Source organism: Ochotona curzoniae, unplaced genomic scaffold (genome assembly GCF_017591425.1).
Source record: "Ochotona curzoniae isolate NIBS_2020 unplaced genomic scaffold, NIBS_Ocur_1.0 scaffold_4506, whole genome shotgun sequence".
NCBI classification, from domain to species: Eukaryota; Metazoa; Chordata; class Mammalia; order Lagomorpha; family Ochotonidae; genus Ochotona; species Ochotona curzoniae.
This window is the reverse complement of record NW_024467119.1, coordinates 76,998,300-77,018,700: the sequence shown is the minus strand read 5'-3', so window position 1 is coordinate 77,018,700 and position 20,401 is coordinate 76,998,300. Positions and strand designations below refer to the sequence as shown.

The window sequence follows — 20,401 nt, the reverse complement described above, 5'->3', positions numbered from 1 at the left end:
CAAATGTATTTACTTGTTCTTCTGTCTATTATTAGAAACTTGAAGGTTAATTGTTTCTTATTTTTTTCTGCAATCTGCAAGTAGTTATTTTCTTAAGCTTGCACATAGTGAAATGTTCCTATGTATACGTTTTATTTTCTTCTATGACAATACATCTCTAAGGAATACAGAGTTCCTTGAGGGAAGGATGTGCTCCTGCCGAGGTGAACTTCTCCCCAGCATCTGCCTCTTTCCTGATGCACACATTATCCTTTTGAACAAAACCATCAAGGGGGTGTTTACTGCTTTAGTTCCCTCTGCACTCTTCCTGCTCCAAAGGGATTGGAGCCTTCCACATTTGTGGTTTGTTCATCCTGATTCATTTTCCTGCTCTGATATATACTTGTGTCTGGAGTATACATTTCTGTAGCCTTTTCCTCATGGCTCGAGTCATCTGCCATGTCCTAGGATCATTCCCCATCCCCCGTAGCCAATGTAATAGTGGATTTAAAAGGAATGCTCATGTAAGTGCTGAGCTGTTTTGTAGGTGCTTTGTGTATGATGGGCTGTTTCATTAGCTGTACTCTGCTGCTGATGCCAGTGTTTCGAGCCTGCAGCAGCATGGGTGCCTGTGCACCTGAGGAGGAGCACCTTGTGGGGCAGCACCTGAGGAGGAGCACCTTGTGGGGCAGCACCTGAGGAGGAGCACCTTGTGGGGGAGCACCTTGTGGGGCAGCACCTGAGGAGGAGCACCTTGTGGGGCAGCACCTGAGGAGGAGCACCTTGTGGGGCAGCACCTGAGGAGGAGCACCTTGTGGGGGAGCACCTTGTGGGGCAGCACCTGAGGAGGAGCACCTTGTGAGGGAGCACCTTGTGGGGCAGCACCTGAGGAGGAGCACCTTGTGGGGGAGCACCTGAGGAGGAGCACCTTGTAGGGGAGCACCTGAGGAGGAGCATGTGCACTTCTGGTGTGCATACTAACATGGGACTGAATTCTCAAGACTGTTGAAATCAATAACCTTACAGATCTTGCCTCATGATTTTATAGCTTTATTTTTGTGATTTTTCAAGAGGAATTAAAATTAGTACATGACTAACCTAAAGAACAGTTTAGATGCTTAGTGTTTGTTTATTACTTGCTAATATTCTCATACATGTAAAATCAATGAAATGGAAATTATTAGAAAGCATTTAAATATGACTTCATGGAGGAAAACATTTTCTTTAAGTTATCCATGGTTCTGAGTTACATGAACCTGTGAAGTATAAGCTGAAAACTATTGTAAAGATAATACTTTTATATTCTTCATTATTGGAAATAAGTATAATGGATGATTTTATAGCTATGTCTGTTGTGGTTTTGGTGTTACAGTAACTGTATAAATTTAATATTAAAAAATTTTTAATTCACAGAAACATATTTGTTTTGCTAAAATTCAGTTTTGTAGATTCGTACTTGCAGTAAGAGCATCTCAGCATCATGTCACATTAATACAACAAGAATTGTATTGGAAATTCTAAGAATGTATAGGGAAGGGAAGGAACTATCTGTGGTGAAGCAGCTTGTAAGTGAAATGAACATTGCCAATGGCATAGTAAAACTAAAAGCTGGTATGCATTGTAATGAAAGAATTCTGTTTAGTAGATATCTGAATTAAGGATAAATATTTTATTAGAATAAAATTTTTTACAAATGATCTGTCGTAGTTGCTGTAATGTTCAACTTCCCAGACCCTGCAACTGTAAAGAAAGTGGTTAACTATCTACCACGTGTTGGAGTTGGAACCAGTTTTGGATTGCCTCAAACAAGGTACTGTTCATGTGACAGAATCATGAAAATAATCTGTAGTAATATTCTTATGACTCATCTCTTAATATTTCACTGGCACTAATCCGTTTCAATATTCTTACATACTTTGAAATGCATGACCCATTTTATATTTGATGGTAAATTATGCTTACTATTGTGTTAAGTTGTATTTTGAGTAAATTGAATTGCGGTACTTAGAGCATCCCTCACAGTGTGAGCTCAGGAAGTAATCATTATACGAAATATTCCTTAACATTTCCAAGCACTAACATGAAGACATTTCACAGGATATACTTCTTATCTGTTTGATAAATACTGTAACTTTTTACATTTTAAATTATCTTTAGGAAGAAGCCATAGAACATGTCATATTATGATATGTGATTTTTACTCAAATTCACATGATTTACTTATGCTTTGAATTTTGCTATTAAAAATGTGCTGGCATCCCATATGGGTACCAGGTCATCTTTTGGATACTCCGCTTCCCATCCAGCTCCCTGCTTGTGGCCTGGGAAAGCAGTGTAGGACGGCCCAAATCTTGGGACCCTGCACCCGCGTGGGAGACCTGGAAGATACCCCTGGCTTTGGATTGGCTCACCTCCAGTCATTGTGACCATTTTGGGGTGAGCCAGCAAATAGATGATCTTTCTCTGTGTCTCTCCTTCTCTCTATAAATCTGCCTTTCCCATAAAAATAAATAAATCTCAAAAGAGCAACTAAAAAATTTTTTTTAAATGTAGTGTGATGTCTCCGTGTTCTGAATACAGTAGCCAAATGATAAGGCAAGAAACAATAGCAGGCATTAGGTCAGTTGTGGGATCCAGAATTCTTGCACTCCTGGGGAGGGAAAGTGTGTATTTGTGTAACCACTTTGGAAAAATCTTTGGAAATACTGAGTAAAATTGAACATACATTGTGCCCTATAATTTGACAGTTTCATTCCCAGGAAAAGGTCCAACAGAAATGTGTACATATATTAACCAGAATGCATATACAAAAGTGTTCACATTCGCATTATTCCGCATAGCCTCTAACTAGAAAAGACCCTAAGTCAGCCAACAAAATGATGATTAGTAACTTGTGGTATAATTGTACAATAAGAATATACAACAATGAAAGTCAGTGAGTTATTGCTACATGTGGCCTCATGGATGAGTTAGGTGAAGAAAGCCAAAACAAATGATTCTGCTTCCATAACACTTGGAAACAGTTCAAACTAATCTCTGGTGGTAGTTGTCTGGATACCAAGCTATTTTTGCTGATTGGGAATCCTCATTTTATTTATTTTAAAATTTAATTATATTAAAATTAATTATATTTGAGTGAAAGAGGTGTAGGAAAAAAAATAAAAAACAGATAAACACCTCAATCTACTTGTTCCTTTCCCAAATACCTGCAATAGCTCTGGCCAGACCAGGTCAAAGCCGGGAGTCTGGAACTCATTCTTAGTCTCCAACATGGGTTTTTGGTTCTCAAGTACTTGAGTGATTATCTGTGGCCTCTTAGGGTGTGCATTAACAGGAAGTAACCATTGAAAGCTGAGCTGAAGCCTAAACCTAGGCCCTCTCATGGAATATGGATTACCCAAGCAGTGTCTTAATTGCCACATCACATGGCTGACCTGTGAGTGGTGATGCTTGAGTGGGGACATAAGAGAACTTTTGGAAGACTGATGAAGATCTGTTTCTTGAGTGACATGATGATTACCTAGCTTTATTTATTTCATAAAAGTACATTAAATTTAATAACTTAGGTCTTATATGCTTTTGTTATAGTATAATAAATGATTTCAAAATTTATCTGCAATCCAAATATTGTGAAATTGAGAACATTTTTAATGCCTAAAACATTTTACCAGTGTAATTGGAATCATTCACAACCAGAGCTTTGCATTGCATTTTTCACTTAATGGACCTTGTGTATGAGATTACTACATTTTTACAGCTTTTTTTTTTAAACTAAGCTCAAGATTAGTAGAAGGAAAGAAGGGGGGGAGAAATCTGGGCAGAAAAACAAAATTGGCAACTATAAAAACATGTTCAAGATCAATGAAATTAAGGTTGTCTTTTTTGGAAGGATAACCAAAATCAGATCTGTGGCTAGATTAGAAAAGAGAGGTGACTCATTACAGTAGAAACCACAGAAATAGAAGACCACTTTGAAGAGTTTTACAAGGGTGCTTCATGATTTCATGGAAACAGAAATCATATTAGGTTTCTTTTAGTGCGAAAAAATTTGAAATTTATGCATCACTTTTTCGTATTATGCATTTCCCATGAACTTTTTAAACAGCCTTGTGCATTGTGGAATGATTACTACGATAAAGTTTGTCAACAAACCATCACTTCACAGAGGTAACTCTTTTTGTGTGCTGAGAACATTTATAATTTTTTCTCTCAGCTGATATTCAGTATTTCATTAACTATTATGATGTTGTGTTATTATCATTGTTCTAGCGTTAAACCAATATCTTCTCATGCCCCTATTCCCTCGTTCCTGACAGCTAAGCAATCCTGTTTCCTTTTGTAGCAAATGTTAAGTGAACATCAATGCAGTTTAGCTAGCTATTTTAAGGAATGGGAAGAATGAAGACAACTAGAATTTTCCTACTGACAAGCCTATTAGCAGTGGAAAATTTATATTTTACTTTTATCATAGCTAATTAGGCATTGATTCGAGACAGCTAATGTGAGTGTTTGAAAGTTCAAATGTCCGAGTAGTAAGGAGGATGTAGTAGGGGCCTGTCAGGTGCCTCAGCTGGGAGACTTCCCAAGATGCCTCACTCAGGAGCCTCAGTCCCTCACCATGGCCGCCTCTGTTTCTGCTACTTGTGTACGTGATGTGGCCGTGGGCGTCCTGCAGAGAAAGTGAGCCAAGAAAGAATGGGTGAGAGGCTCTGTGTCTCTCATTTAAATAAAAGTATGGAAAAAGAAAAACATTACCCATAGTGCATACTGAAGGAGGCAGCCCATGCTGGCTGTAGCAGTACATCCCTGGCACTCACTTGGGAGACCTACATTTAGTTCCTGGTTCCCACCTTTGGCTCAGTCTGCTCAGCCCACTCCCAGCCACAGCAGCCATGGCAGCAGGTGGAAGTGCTCTCTCCCCGGGCTGTCCTTCCACATCCCCCCACCACCACATTAAAGAAAGATCTGCCACAGCTCCCACAGTATACATCATACTTAATTACATAATGGTGAAAGATCCAAACGTTTCCTCACGTATTCAGGAAAATTAAAATGTCCTCCATTCTCAGCATTTCTGTGCAGCATTTCATTGGCAAGCGTTGGTGTATGTATCAAGGAAGGACATGTTGAAGGGCAGGAAGGACAGAAAATGAAAGCGATCCAGATTGGAAAGTAAGGAAAAGGAGCCGTCAAGTAAAAAACACACAGGAAATGTTAGAATTGTACAATGAAAAATATAAACCATTTCTGAAAGTTTAAAGCAGACCTCAACAAATGGACACAAGCAGTGTCTCATGGATCAGGGGATTTAGTGTGAGGCAGATGACTGCTGTCCCCAGATCTACTAATTAATTCAGTCCCTGTCTAAATCTTAGCAGCCCTTCTTGGGAAAACCTACAAACTGAAGTTACATCTAAAATAGCTTTTTGGAAAAGGACAGGAATAGACAACTTGCATTACTAAATTTAAAAACTCTACTGTAAAATCCCTCTAATTAAGAGAGTCTGGGATTTGTACAAAAATAAGCACAAATTAATGAAACAGTGAAATGAAATGAAATGAAAGTGTGAAAATACTCAGTTTTGTAGAAGGACAGAATTAGTCTTTAAAAATGGTAGTGGCTCAAATTGGAGGTGTACATGTGGGAAAATTTTAATGCCTATTATGTGCTGTTTATAAGGACTCAAAACATTTAATTTACCTATACGCAAGAGCTAAAACTTGAGGTTTGGATAGGCAGGGAGAGCCAGTGGCCATGCACAAGACCCCAGGGCTTGAGAATGGGGTTGAGGATGGGTGGAACAGTTGGGGAACAGAACCAGGAGTAGCACTGTCTAAAAGGCAGGAGAAGATAGAAGCTGTAGCGCCGTGAAAGGAGGACATTCACCCTTCCTGTTCTCTGCAGTGCTTAGAATGATGCCCACTCGTGGTGGAGTTAGCCGTGTGTTTCACTCAGGCACCTGACCCTGCTCATCTCTCCGGAGATGTATTCGTTGCCACACCCAGAAATAATGGTATACCAGCGATTTCTGGATATTTTTCAGTCCAGTTCAGTTGATACATTCAAATTAGCTGTCACAGACTTTTATCCAGGATGTATAAAAACTCAACAAAACTCAGTTATAAAGCAAAATTCATGAAAGGATTTCAGCAGTCATTTCACTATAGGAGATAAAGAAATGACTACTAATCATGCAAAAGGATGCCCAACAGTGGACATTAAAAGTTTGTGAAGATACCATTTCACACAAGCTAGAATGGGTATAATGAAAATATATCGAATAGTAAATATTGGCAACTGCATAGTAATCCCTCATACATCGCTGGATGGAGTGTCCAGTGGTCTAGGAATTTTGGAAATCGATTTGGCAACATCTCTAAAGGTTAAACTTAACATACAACACAGCAATTCTGTTCCTGGAAATTTACTCAAAAGAAAGGCAAATGTATGTTTGTATGTGAATGTTTATGGTAGAATTAGTCACAATAACTGAAAACCGGAAGCAGTTTAAATGTCCATCAACCATTTCGAAGAAAAATATTATTTATTCAATATTTATGCAAAGGAATAAAATTCAGCATGGATAAGCTGTGTTGAACCTTAAAAATATTGTGGTTAGTGAAAAAAGCCTGGCACAAAAATAACCTAATGGATAATTTTACTTATCTGAAATTTCCAAAAAAAGCAAGTTTATCCAGAAAGAAAACAAACTGACAGTTACTTGGAGCTAGAGACAGGAATAGTGATGAACAGTAAAAAGACAAGGCCAGTTGTATAGTGATTTTTTTTTAAAATGAATTATGAGTACTTAGAATGACAACATTTTATGGCATATGAACTGACTGTGCATCATCTCTTTTAAAATACAGTTTTGTTTTAAAACTAAATGTGAAGGCATAGATCTCTTAGATTCTCGACTTTTTTTTTTAAAAGATTGATTTTATTTTTATTGCAAAGTCAGATACACAGAGAAGAGGAGACACAGAGAGGAACATATTAGATGTTTCATGTTTCTTATTTCCTTGTTTTTCCTTTGCTAAACCTATTTTTAATTTTTAAAAAATTTTCAACAAAGTAATGCATAACGTTTTCAAAAATATCTAATGTTGCTGAAGGGTTCTTTAAAAAAAAAGGATTATTTGTTTTTATTGGAAAGGCAGATAAACAAAGAGAAGGAGATACAGAAAGATCTTCCATTCACTGGTTCACTCCCCAAATGGCTGCAATGGCCAGAACTGTGCTGGTCCAAAGCCAGGAGGCCGGAGCCTCTTCCGGGTCTCCCATGCAGGTGCAGTGTCCCAAGATTTGGGCCATCCTTGACTGTTTTCCCAGGCAACAAGCAGGAAGCTGGATGGAAAGTGGGGCTGCTGAGATTAAAACTGGCGCTAATATGAGATTCTGGCACAAGCAAGCCTAGAACTTGAGCTGCTAGGCTACTGTACCAAGCCCAGATTCTAGACTTTGAATGTGGTAATTTTGACACCTGTTTGCTATTACTCTTAGTATTGATCATTTGTATCCTTTGATATCTATATTCCTGGTCTTGTGTTAAGTAGTATTTTACAAACTCAGTAGTTCATCTCTTTGCATAAATAGATAACAAAATAGTTTGGAATTCTATTCTTCTACCTTTTTACAGGTTTTTGCAATTATAAATTAAAAATTTGTAAGATCCGTTTTTGTCAGTAAATCAGTGAATTAGTAATCATACTACTATTAATCAACTTTTGGATATTTTAATAACATTGTAATGACAGTTACCCTCAATGAATGGAACTTTTATAGTAGGCACGTGGCTTGTCCGAATCATTTGTCAACCATTAAATGTAGCTTGAACTATCTCCAGTGTTCACTAGTCTAACACGAATAAAACTTCTCAGATTTATATATTTCATTATTAATAAACACAGATAACTCATGATTCATTATTGAGATACAACTCATCCTTACATTTATGTGCATTGGCTTTCTTTTCTTGCAGGCGTATTTCATTAGCTAGTCCACGTCAGCTTTTCAAAGCTTCTAACATGACCCAACGATGGCAGCACAGAGAGATCTCAAACTTTGAGTACTTGATGTTTCTAAACACGATTGCAGGTAATCTCAACCTACACTTTGACTTCTTTCAAACAGTAAATAGTTAACTGTGATATGTTACTCCAACTCCTATATGAGTAGCCCGTTTTTATTGTTAACCATTAATGCTAGGTTGCCTTATCAATGTACTTGATAATAGAATCGATAATAAGATTTCCAACTTTTAAAGATTTACAGAAAGAGGAGACAGATCTTCCATCTGCTGATTCTCTCCCCAAGTGGCCACAATAATTAGAGCTGAGGTAACCCGAAGCCAAGAGCCAGGAGCTTCTTCCGGGTCTCCCATGTGGGTGCAGGGTCCCAAGGCTTTGAGACATCCCCCACTGCTTTCCCAGGCCACAAGCAGGGAGTTAGAAGAGAAGTGGAGCAGCCAGGACATGAGCCAGTGCCCATATGGGATCCTGGTACATGCAAGTCAAGGACTTTAACCACTAAGCTACTGTGCTGGGCCCAAATTTTTGATTTTATATCTGAGCGCTTGGATACCTGAGAGAAATGTAAAATAGGTATAAGGGCTCTTTCTCAAATAGAAAAGAAAAATGGGAATTTACAATTATTTGATATAGTTGAAATGAACTCATTTGGAAATAGTAGGAATGAAGACCTGTATAAAATGCTAACTTTATAGATGGAGTATGTTACAGGTTAAAAGCAGGGGGATGGAGAAATCATTCTTATCTCATTGGTGGGAATAAGGAGAAAATACAGAAAGATTTCAGTAGGTGGGTATCAAAAAGACTTTGGAATTTATAAGTCAGTCACATAAAAGTAAAAGCATAGGCAAGCATTCAAAGGAGGGAAAGTCAGTACAGCTAGGGAAAAAGAGTATGATTTGTGTGTGTGTATCTGTGTGTTGTATGTAAAGCATATAGTTATGGTATAATGAGAAAATATATATAAGTAAATATTAAACACATATGGAGAAGATGAAAATATCAGGTAGACATATTATGAAATGTTTTATAGCAGTCTGAAAGGTTAACATTACATTCATTTGAAAAAAACTTTTGAAAGTTTCTGAGTGCATCCGTGGCAATGCTAGAATTTTATTGGAAAAGTTGGCTCGAAAGCAATAAGTAAGACATTGGTGGGGAGAGAGAAGCCTAGAACCAAGCTAGGAAGCAGCTGCATATAAAATCCAGTAAGGGACTGTGTTAGAGAGATAACAGCAGAAGTTAAGAGAAAGGACCCAAATACAAAAGTTCACAAGGCACCAACTGTGCAAGCGCAACTGACTGAGGGTTGTGAATTAAAAAAAATGACGTGTCAGAGAAAGCTTCGAGGGTTCTGGGCCTCAGTCACCGCAGGAATGGGAGTGTCATTATCAGAAATGTGGCCTTTGTCATGGCAGCACTTCCAGATTGAGGTGACAGTAATCAGCTCTGGAAGTGTAGGCCAAACAGAATGTTGAGAACCTGGAGTTTGGGCCCGGCACAGTGGCGCAAGTGGTTAAGGTCCTCGCCTTGCACCGGGATCCCATATGGGCGCTGGTTCTAATCCCGTCAGCCCCGCTTCCCATCCAGCTCCCTGCTTGTGGCCCGGGAAAGCAGTCGAGGACGGCCCAAGGCTTTGGGACCCTGAACCCGCGTGGGAGACCCGGAAGAGGCTCCTGGCTTCGGACCAGCATAGCATTGGCCGTTGCGCTCACTTGGGGAGTGAATCATCTTCCTCTCTGTCTCTCCTCTCTGTGTATCCGCCTTTTCAATAAAAAAATAATAAAAATAAATCTTTTAAAAAAAGAGAGAGAACCTGGAGTTTGAACATTGGGTTAGAATGGAAGTTGCTAACAGAGAAGAGCAGCAGTGACACAGAAAGTGATCATATAACATACTCTTGTTGTATGAGAAGATGGAGGAAGAGGGAGGTTGGGAAGGGAGAGGAAGAATGAGTAATCCTGCAGTTTATCTATTCATATCTTAAGAAGACAAGAAGAAAGGGCAAGGTGTTTTTCACTTGTGCCAAACATCATGGAGAGATGGAAGAAGGAAGGCTAAGAACAGGATACCTTGGTGTTCGGCTTTCTGAGACTGAATTGGTTACTTCACACGGATTCATTTCCAACACAAGCCAAAAAGTTGATGATGAGGTATAATAGTTTGAGGTGACATTGGAAACTTAGGAAGTTGATAACAGCTTTCTTAAATGTGATAGTAAAGAGGAGATGGGTTTTAAGGCGGAGGTGAGAAACCATGAAAAATGGACAAAAAATGAGAAGAGGTCATTCTAGTTATGAGAAAGAGAAGTTCAAGAGCCACCTGAGGGGTTGGTGTTGTACTCCAAGCTAAGCTGCCGTTTTCAATGCTGGCATCCCAGAGCAGAGCAGGAGTATGGAGTCCTGATTGCTCCACTTCTGACTCAGCTGCCTGCTAAGGCACCTGGGAAAAGTAGCTGAGGATGGACCAAGAACTTGGGATGCTACTGCCCGCAGGGGAGACCTGGATGAAGCTCTGGGCTCTTGGCTTTGCAGCTCACAACCTTAGGTATTGTAGCCATTCTTGAGGAGTGAATCAGTAAATGGAAGATATTCTTTCTCTCTCTTTGCCTTGTGTGTGTGTTTGTGTGTGTGTGAAAGAGAGAGAGAGTATAATTTTCTCTGTCTTAAAAAAAAAAAAAGACAAAAAGCTCATTTCTCTTATCAAAGAAAATAGACCCTTGTAGGGAACTGGAGAAGAGAGCTGAAGTGTCATGAAGAATTGGAAGTGGGGGGCTCGGCTCAGCATGAGAGAGTCTAAATTGGCAGCAGGCTCTGGCACCGTGGTGAAGATACCACCTGCTGGTCCTGACTGCATTTCTGACTCTGGCTTCCTGCTAAGGTACACCAGGGAGGCACCAGCTGCCGGCTTGAGTATGGGGTCTCAGCTGCACTCCTGGATGGAGTTGCTGGCTCCTGCTTTCAGTCTGGTCCAGCCCAGTTATTGTAGACCTTTGTAGAGCGACACAGTGAGTGGAACATTGCTGTTAGCCCATCTCTGTCTCTATCACTGGCTTTCAAGTCACATAAATAAATAAGTCTTTCAAAAGTACATCAAAATAAAAACGTATAAAAAGGCTCGTTTTGCCTTATTGTCTGCGCCACCCATCGGTTCTCGTGATGTCACAATGTATTTCTCAAATGACAGCAGTAGGCACCCAGCAATTATAGATGGAATTTAGCTAAATTAAACATCAAGTCACACTGAGCTGGTACATGATCTCTTTTTAAGGCGCTGTAAACTCTTGACTGTTTCAGATTCTTTAAGCAGATGGGACACAATGAAGATTTTACTGTTTTACTTATATCTCACTCAGAAGGAAAAAGAAAGTAGAGTGGAAGAGTGGAGTCTGAAAAGACTGCTTTTTGCTTCCAAATTCAGTTATTTTTTTCTGGTAGAATCAAAAATTATTGGCAGGAATATGTAGTGACATAATGAACTCTGAATTAAAATTGTCCTGTTATTCATATGTTGTAAGACTGTTTACAAGTCAAAAAAAATTTTTATTACCTGAACAGACCTGAAGCCTGATATGAAAGGAGTAAATAAAACACTAAAAGCATCAAATCATGAAAGTGGAAAATGGCTTAGATACCAAGAACATCTGTAGAGGACTGCTTGACTGGGTATGCATCGGGTAGCGATATGACCTCAGTATTTGTTTTAGAAAGAAAAAGAAATGAAGATGATCAAATACACAATAAGATAGGAATTGAGACAGTATTAGTGAGCCTCTCTCCTTTGTATTTTAGTCCTCAAAATCTACTCAGATACAACTCACTGAAAACAACTTATGGACTAGTGAGGAGTGGAGCTAGGGTTTAAATGTCCACATTTTGACTTCAGACACTATGCTGATATGCACTCTGGTGCCTCCCTAAAATATTATCCAGAAAACTGCTATAGAAATACTGATGGCTGTCTCATCTTTTACTTGCATTGTAGTTTTCTAACTTATTTATGAATTTGTCATTTCACTTTGATTCCTCCCACCCCACTAGGAAGGAGTTACAATGACTTAAACCAGTATCCAGTGTTTCCTTGGGTCATCACTAATTATGAATCAGAAGAACTGGATCTGACCTTGCCAAGCAACTTCCGGGATTTGTCTAAGGTAATGGCGGAATCGTCATCGGAAGTGTAATTATGTTGCGTGTGGAGAGAAATTTAAATGCCTTTAGTTATTGTTATATATCTTTAAAACATCTTTTAAAGTAATTGGAGCTTTCTTATCCTTGTCTTTTAAATTTCTTTGTAATATTCTCAAATTTAATATTGAAAAATTTAGTGTGCATAATAAATCTGATGACAATTAAAACATTATTACACTTATTTTTTCGTGTGCCTCCACAGAGCTGTTATCCCAGCTCTTCTAACTTCTGCTAAGGCTGTGTTAGCTATTTGTGAAAGCATGAAGGGAGGCATGGATAGTACTCTTGTATAAAGACAAATGGCCAACTGATCCAGGTCTCCCAACCAACTTCTTGTCTTCTCTGATCTACTCCTTACTGCAACAAGATGGAGCCTCTTTAAATCTAAATTTTGAGTTACTTAACTCCAGGAAATCTTTCCCAAGTCAGGACTTTGCTTCTTTGTCTTGAAAAAGTTGCAACTTTGTACTTTGAGAGTTACTGCTTCATCATTGAGTTCATCTCAGGGTTAACATTGGTGACTTCCTTCCTTCCCCAATGTCCTACTGCTTCCTTCTTAGCATTATTCTTTTTTTTAAGATGTGTTTTTATTTGTTTGAAAATAAGAGTTGCAGAGAGATAAGGAGGGAGAGACAGAAAAAGATCTTACATCCATGGTTCACTCCCCCAAATGGTCACAACAGCTGATGCTGTGGCAGGCCAAAGCCAGAAGGCTGGAGCTGCTTCTGGGTAAGAACTGAAGCACTTGGCAATCCTCTGCTACTTTCCCAGGCACATTAGCAGGGAGCTGGACCGGAAATGGAGCTGTTGGGATCTGGACATCCATGGGGGTAGCAGCATCTCAGGCAATAGCTTAACTTGCTACTTCAGAACACTGGTTTCCTTTTATAGCACCTTTCATGCCTTATATTTTATGTATTCCTCCATTTGTTTTGGTTCTTCCTGTCTCCTTCACTAACCCTCATAATGACTGAGTTCTTATCCATCATTCCTCTGTGTGTTACCCCTTACCTGTCATTCAAGAAGAATGGTCAAGTCCTCAAAATACCAGATGTTTTGCCTTTAATACTGACTTCCTTCAAGAATGTACTTAGTCCTCTCTGTTAACTCTTCTAAACCCATCTTGGTCCTCATTGAAGTATTTGCTAAACACCTGTGCCCAGTTATAGCAGAAGTACACAGAGAGAAGGGCTTGCAGCACTGGTTCAAGTCTCAGGAACTCTGCTTCCAATGCATCTCCCAGCTAGTGTTCCTGGGGAAGCAACAGCTGATGACTTGTGTAATGGGAATGGAACAGGTCAGCCATAAAACTGGACAACTTGTTCATCCTTAGGCTATTATATTCTATTCCAACTCCTTTGTTTGAATTTTATGTAAATAAAGGTTAAAAAATCTTTTAATGACTTTTTTTTAGAATGTAAAATCTACTCCAAAGAATGAATGGCAATTTAAATAGATATCGTAAAGTCAACATATTTGCTAGTAATCAAATATTGATTCCTTAACAGAGTGCTTTGATTGGAGTCTTGGCTCCATTCACGATTCCAGCTTCCTGCTAATGTGTACCCTGGGAAGCAGCAGTATGACTCATGTAGTTTAAGTCCTTGCCAACCACATGGAAAACCTGAAATTGAGTTCCTGGTCTCCAGCTTTGGCCTGGACTAGTCCTGGTCTTACAGAGCCTCTGGAGAACAGACCAGTTCATAAGAGATCTCTGCCTCCATCTGTCTCTTCTGCTTCTCAGATATGAATGAATGAGTTAATTAAAACATGTCCTTTTTTGGATTCTTGAAGAAGTGCCTCTTCTTTAATCACTGAATACTTCAATTACAACCTCTATTTAAGCATGTGGCTTGTTAAGATATTGTGAGCTTCGCATGGTTATTTGGAAAGTGTCTTCGGACACATTGCATAGGAAAATAACAGCTAATGTTGACTCAATGGCTGCTCCTTAGGAGGCTGTATTTCACTCTTTAACCGTGGTTGTTTCTAAACAGGTGCTTCCATTCCCACGCTTTCTCCTCTCATCACTATGTTCTCTGACCCTTGTCTGTCTTCTTTACTCTAGACCTTATATGACCAGGAGAAAGCTTCCTTGGTCATTGTATTGTGTAGGTTGCATTTTTTGTTATAACTAGTTGCTGAAATATTAGAAAAAGTGTTTTAGATTATTCAGCAAATAAACAGGATTCTTTATTAAAATAGATTTTTACTGTATTACAGAAATGATTCCAAGGAACTTGACAAGTACTTTTGTTGGGTGGATAAGATATGTTACTGAATGCCTTTATAACATCTTTTTTGAATATGATAGAGTTACGTTTATATGTCCCCATGGATAAACAATAGTAATTTTGCTGTTTGATTTTTATTTTGTTATGTTAAAAGTAGAAAAGGAAGGGGAAACAAAATCTAACCAAAACAGTTGGTTTCATTAGTTTCTACCCACATATGTCCATACCACCTAATAAAGCCCAGTTGAACCAGTGTAGTAATTTGTGTAATACTGTGCCTATAAATGTAATGCCGTTTTTTTATATGGTCTTAAAAAGTAACAAAACATTTGTACTTGTGGTTGGGAAAAGAATGTTTGTAAGGAGTTCTTTCATGAAGGAGGAAAGGCACAGAATTGAATAGTGAACAGTTGTGTAATTAGAGAATCCAGGAGGAAGTAGGAAGCTCTTGCACTCAGCCATGTATCTTATAACTAATACCTCCTTTCCTATAAAGTAGCATTAGTTTAATGCTACAAAAGTTATACAGATTGATGAAAATGAATGAAATAAATGATTTTAAAATTAATTAACACTGTGTTTTAAGTGAAATAATCAAGCGCCTTAGATATTTGGAAATTGTGCTTTGCCTGTATAAAATAGTGATGACTATTTATGGAAGAAAAACATTTTACCCCTTTTAGTATTAAGGTCTTCCAAAATGTTTATAGTATGATTCAGTTTTTAAATATTAGTTTCCGCACATGCTTTCAGGAATACATCTCGTATAGAAATGAGCTGAGTTGGTACAAATAATGCTTTTAATAGAACTGTATTAAAATTTGTCCCATAGTATACATTTGGCAAACATTACTATTTGTTTAAATAAACTTGAGAAATCCTAGGAAACATAATGTGCAAAGCTTAATTTAGAATATAAACAGTTCTTATCCTCATTCTTAACTAGATAATATGGCCTGACTAGCTTTAAGATGTATTGAATTATTTATGCATATTTATGTCCATTTAATTTCCCCAAAGCTTGCTTCAGAGGAGTTTTAGTAGCATTGATGCAAAGCTACAGTTTTATTTGGTAATCTATTTCATGTTGCACAGGGAATATTCTTTCTGAAACTGAATTAATGAAATGGATGCCCTTTTTAATGTTGTTTTTCTGATCGTTCTTTGAGAAAAGTAAATGCCTAAGTGAAACAATATAAAAGATACTCTCTTGAAAGTATAATTTTTTATTCCATGTACAAGATATCCTTCTACCAGTTGCAAATTAGTTTTGTCATTGTGTTGAGAAGATCAAATTTAGTTTAATTTGAGTAGTAAATACTTTCTGGTATTGAAGAAGTCCTTATTTAGTATAGCGGGTTAATGCTTTGTTTTCAATGCTGAACACGTAGAGGTTCTTTCTCCCCCCTTCACCAGTTGTTTCATCAGTAGTCTAAAATTCTGAATGATGGGAAGACACACCTAACCATGCATAGAATTTGGAGTGACATTAATCCATATTTTATAGACACACATTGATTTTTATATTCTGACATCCTGCTTGGAAGAGATGAAGATTAATATGTTCTATTTGTCTTGCCCTTATAAGAAAGTATAATTAGGGCAGGCATAGGTTTACAATATGTCTTACCCTAAGAATGGATTATGATCAGGTTGAGTATTAACCATATCAGGACTTTGTAAATTAGAAAGATTTTCTTTGCTGCTGTGGTTTTTTTATTTGTTTAGTTTGAAGAGTCATTGTATAAGCCAATTATCTAAAACAGAAAGACCAAGACAACCAAGGCAATTATTTCTCTCTTAATTGATGAGCTTGGTTGTGTTGGAATAGATAAAATATATTTGTCCTGCACTTAATACCTGTTCCAGAAAATTAACATATTCTTAGATTGCACTTAACCATGCACTTGCAAATGAAAACACCAGTATCCTGGCTGTGAAATATTTTGTTAAGATTTATTTATTTTTATTGGAAAGGCAGATTTACAGAGAGAAGGAGATACAGAAACAAAGATCTTCCATCTGTTGGTTCACTCCCCAAGTGACTAGAAGCTGAAGTGATCCAAAGGTGGCAGCCAGGAACTTCTTCCAGGTCTCCCACGCAGGTGCAGGGTCCCAAGGCTTTGGACCATCCTCAGCTGCTTTCCCAAACTACAAGCAGGGAGCTGGATGGGAAGTGGAGCAGCTGGGACACAAACAGGTGCCCTTATGGGATCCTGGGGCATGCAAGGCGAGGATTAAGACACTTAACCTTCAAGCTGGGTCCAGCTGTGAAGTTTTTAAAAACAGGAGCAGCCAGCGGCCAAAGTCCTCACCTTGAACGCACCGGGATCCCATACGGTTGCGGGTTCTAATCCCAGCAGCTCCACTTCCCATCCAGCTCCCTGCTTGTGGCCTGGGAAAGCAGTTGAGGATGGCCCAAAGCCTTGGGACCCTGGACTCATGTGGGAGACCCAGAAGAAGTTCCTGGATCCTGGCTTTGGATCGGCATAGCATCAGCTGTTGCACTCACTTGGGGAGTGAATCATCGGAGGGAAGATCTTTCTCTTTCCCACTGTCTCTCCTCCTCTCTGTATATCTGACTTTCCAATAAAAATAAATAAATCTTTAAAAAAAAAAGGAGCATCTCACTTCATTAATATCAACTAGTATTGAGTGCTTGCCATGTGCCAGTCTGTTACTGAAGTATTTTACATGTGTAAATTAACAGTCACAGAAATCCTTTAAGTTAGGTATTGCTATTGTCTCTACAGAGGTGAAAACAGGACCCATATGGTTGATTAAGTTGTACCAGTCACACCCCCTGTGGGTAGCATCAGAATTCGAACACTAAATCAGTGTTTTTCAAATTGTAGTCTACAGCTGCATTTTTAATCAAATGAATAGAAAGGGACAATGTAACGCAAAAAAGGAATTATGAGTATGTGTCAGGTCCAAATCTGCTGAAATCTGTGGTTGAATTCTACCACCATATTACTGGTTCGAAAAGGAAAGCCTGTTTTCCAAACTGCCCACCTTATTGTCTTTGTCTCAAGTTCTGTGCCAGTCTTTTCTGATGAAGTCTGCTTTGTCAAAATAAAAACAGAAAAACAAAGCAAAACAACAACAACAACAAAACCGAACAGTGCTGATTATGTAATCGAAAGTAGAAAAATTCCTCAGTGTTCGTTCATTTCTTCCTTCGTTCACTGTTTGCTAACGGGGTGGTATTATAGGTCAGGGAGTCTTTAATTTCTGGAGATTTGAAAAAAAATAAAATAAAATAAAATCAAGTTGTTCCTGTCCTTGAGTTAAAACAAAAACAAAAACTGAAGATGGCAGATGGCTGGGGGGGGGGGGGCAGTGTTGGCTGAGGTCTAAACAAGTTTTTTTTTTTAATTTAATATTTTAAAGTCAAATCTTTAGTAGAAGGGGAAATACTTTTTTATTATTCTTTTGTATATACAAAATAATTTTAAAGTGGAGGGCAAAGAGAAAAAAATGATTTTTCATCAGTAGAGTGTCAGTAAGCCCCGGGTGAGATGTTGCTTTGGTCCAGAGTGCAGTAAATAAGAAAACAACAACAGTATAGGCAAATGAACCTGCGCCGGGATCTCCTGCTTCCTACTTTGCAGTAAAAGAATTGGAAAAAAGTTTACCAAAACTGAATTTAAAATTTTAACCCCGACTGTAGAAAATGTCATTGGTTTTGTTATTAAAAATGTATGGTGCTGTACTAGTCAGACCTTGTTAATGTAGAAGCTGCCTTCGCTTTCATCATGATCAACACTCTCAGAGGAGTAAATTCTGGGGAAGCTGGGGCGCAATGACAAGGCTATTGTACATGTGCCCGCTAGTTCCTGAGTTGCTGCTGTTTGGCCTAGGTATATGTTTCTTTCTCTCTTTAAAGGAAAAGTAGACAGTTTCATAATCTCCCTATCTACTGCGGTTTCTGTGTGTATTTTCATATGTGCGATGCTTCTCTCTCGCACGCATTGCATGCACAGCGTGCATCATGACCTGGAACTGGCTACCGACATTTAACTGTTGTTGAACAGACACCGCCACTTCTTTATCTCTCTAAGTTTGAAGTGCTGTTTCTGACGAATGCCAGTCCTGTTAGTGAGCTCTGCACCAGATACACTAGGAATCAATATACCATCGAGATGTCACAGGAGGGAAGCACTCCTCCGTGGGGGAGGAGCACCGCGGAAGCAGGATAGGTGGGGCAGCATTTGTTATCTCTTTCTCTTCATTGGGCTGCAGAAAAAGGACAAACCTCACGATGCTGTAGTTCGTGGTAAATAATGGGTCGTCGGTTGTCTAGGTAAAATATAAACGCGGAGAAAAAGCAAAAATTGCCTTCCAGTTGATGATGTTTTGAATATTTCCTGTCGGCTGACAAACACATATTAAAGATACTTTCATCTGGCATCAATCACAGTTGCCGTCACATGCCACACGGATTTGCGATTTGGGCAGAGGTTGGATTTCCTCGCCTTGGTAAGGTTTTATGGTCTAGTCAACACAAAAGTGGTACCTGGAGAGTGTGGAGTTGTTTCTGTAGAGTTGAGAGAGAAGCCCTGCTTCATGCCGTCCACCGTAACAAGCAAGCGTGTATGCGGCCTTCCCGGACAACACCAGTGAGGAGAGGAATGTGTCTTTGTTATCTTTGTTTTACAGATAAGGAAGCTAAGATTTAGTGAGGTTAAGGAACGCGCCAAGGTCGCCCCTGCCCCAGTGGGTAAGCCCAGAATCGGATCTCTGATGTGTCTCTGTCAGGGAAGCATTAGACCCCAGGTCGCATCAGAAGGATCGTTTTGACATTGAACACTAGATTTCCTATCCACCTCTTCCCTCTCGTCTACTCTTCTCGCTCCGTCTGAACAAAAGGCAGGAGATTGACTTTCAGGGCAGCGTGGAATTTCTGCCAGAAATTTCTGGTAGGACAACATGCACAGACAGGGGAAAGGTTTAAGGAAAGAGGAGGAAAAACAGCTTGAGTTGAAAGTTTGAAGTGCCCAGTAGTTGAGGCCCCTTTGGCTGCCTTAGGATCGGGACTCCTGGCACTCGGGCCCATGCCAGGCCACCCCGCGGGACAGAAGTGTGTATTACTCAAGAGAAAAGACTATAAGTGCCAAGGATTACAGGAAGCTCCTTGCTGCTCAGCTGATTTCCCTTCAGAGGAGTCGACCGGCTTACACTGATTGCTACTTCTGTTCCATGTTTTAATCGCATCGTCAGTATTTTGTTGCTAGCAATTTAGGCACAGACAGAAATGAACATTTAAAACACAATCTCCACTGCGAGAGATGACAAAGACTAAAGCAAACAGAAAAATGAATGGGACTGGAAGAATTAAGAACTTCAGGAAGCAGGAGAAGCCTTAAGAAAACAAGACTAAGAATTTATAATTTTTTTAAGGTTTGTTTATTTTTGGACCTGGTGTAGTAGCCTCGTGGCTAAAGTCCTTGCCTTGCATGCCCAGGATTCCATCTGGGCACCAGTTCATATCTTGGCTGCTCCACTCCCCTTTCAGGTCCCTGCTTGTGGCCTGGGAAAGCAGTCGAAGACGGCCCAATGTCTTAGGACTCTGCACCTGATTGAGAGGCCTGGAAGAAGCTCCTGGCTCCTGGCTTCGGATCTGCTCAGCTCTGGCCATTGTGGCTACTGGGGAGTGAACCAATGAATGGAATCGCTTTCTCTTTGCCTCTCCTTCACTCTGTATATCTGACTTTCCATAAATAAATAAATATTCACTCTCTTAAGCAAAGGTCATTGAACTGATGGTAATTCTAAAGAAGTCAAAATGATATGTGACAATGAAATTTTTAAAAGGATTTATTTATTTTTATTGGAAAGGCGATATACATAGAGGAGAGACAGAGAGGAAGATCTTCCGTCCGATGATTCATTCCCCAAGTGGCCGGTACGGCCTGAGCTAAGCCAATCCAGAGCCAGGAGCCAGCAGCTTCTTCCAGCTCTCCT

The 20,401-nt window shown here is 39.2% G+C and overlaps 1 protein-coding gene across 4 annotated transcripts in view; it reads left to right on the top strand.

Moving 5' to 3' along the window:
* The window catches only part of LRBA (LPS responsive beige-like anchor protein), a 633,639-nt gene that overhangs the window by 438,014 nt on the left and 175,224 nt on the right, over positions 1-20,401 (top strand). For all 4 annotated transcript variants that reach the window (XM_040967344.1, XM_040967342.1, XM_040967341.1 and 1 more), the window contains 3 exons: positions 1,687-1,789; positions 7,962-8,077; positions 12,051-12,163. In XM_040967344.1, coding sequence (XP_040823278.1) covers positions 1,687-1,789; positions 7,962-8,077; positions 12,051-12,163 — 332 coding nt within the window. The remainder of the gene's footprint in view (positions 1-1,686; positions 1,790-7,961; positions 8,078-12,050; positions 12,164-20,401) is intronic.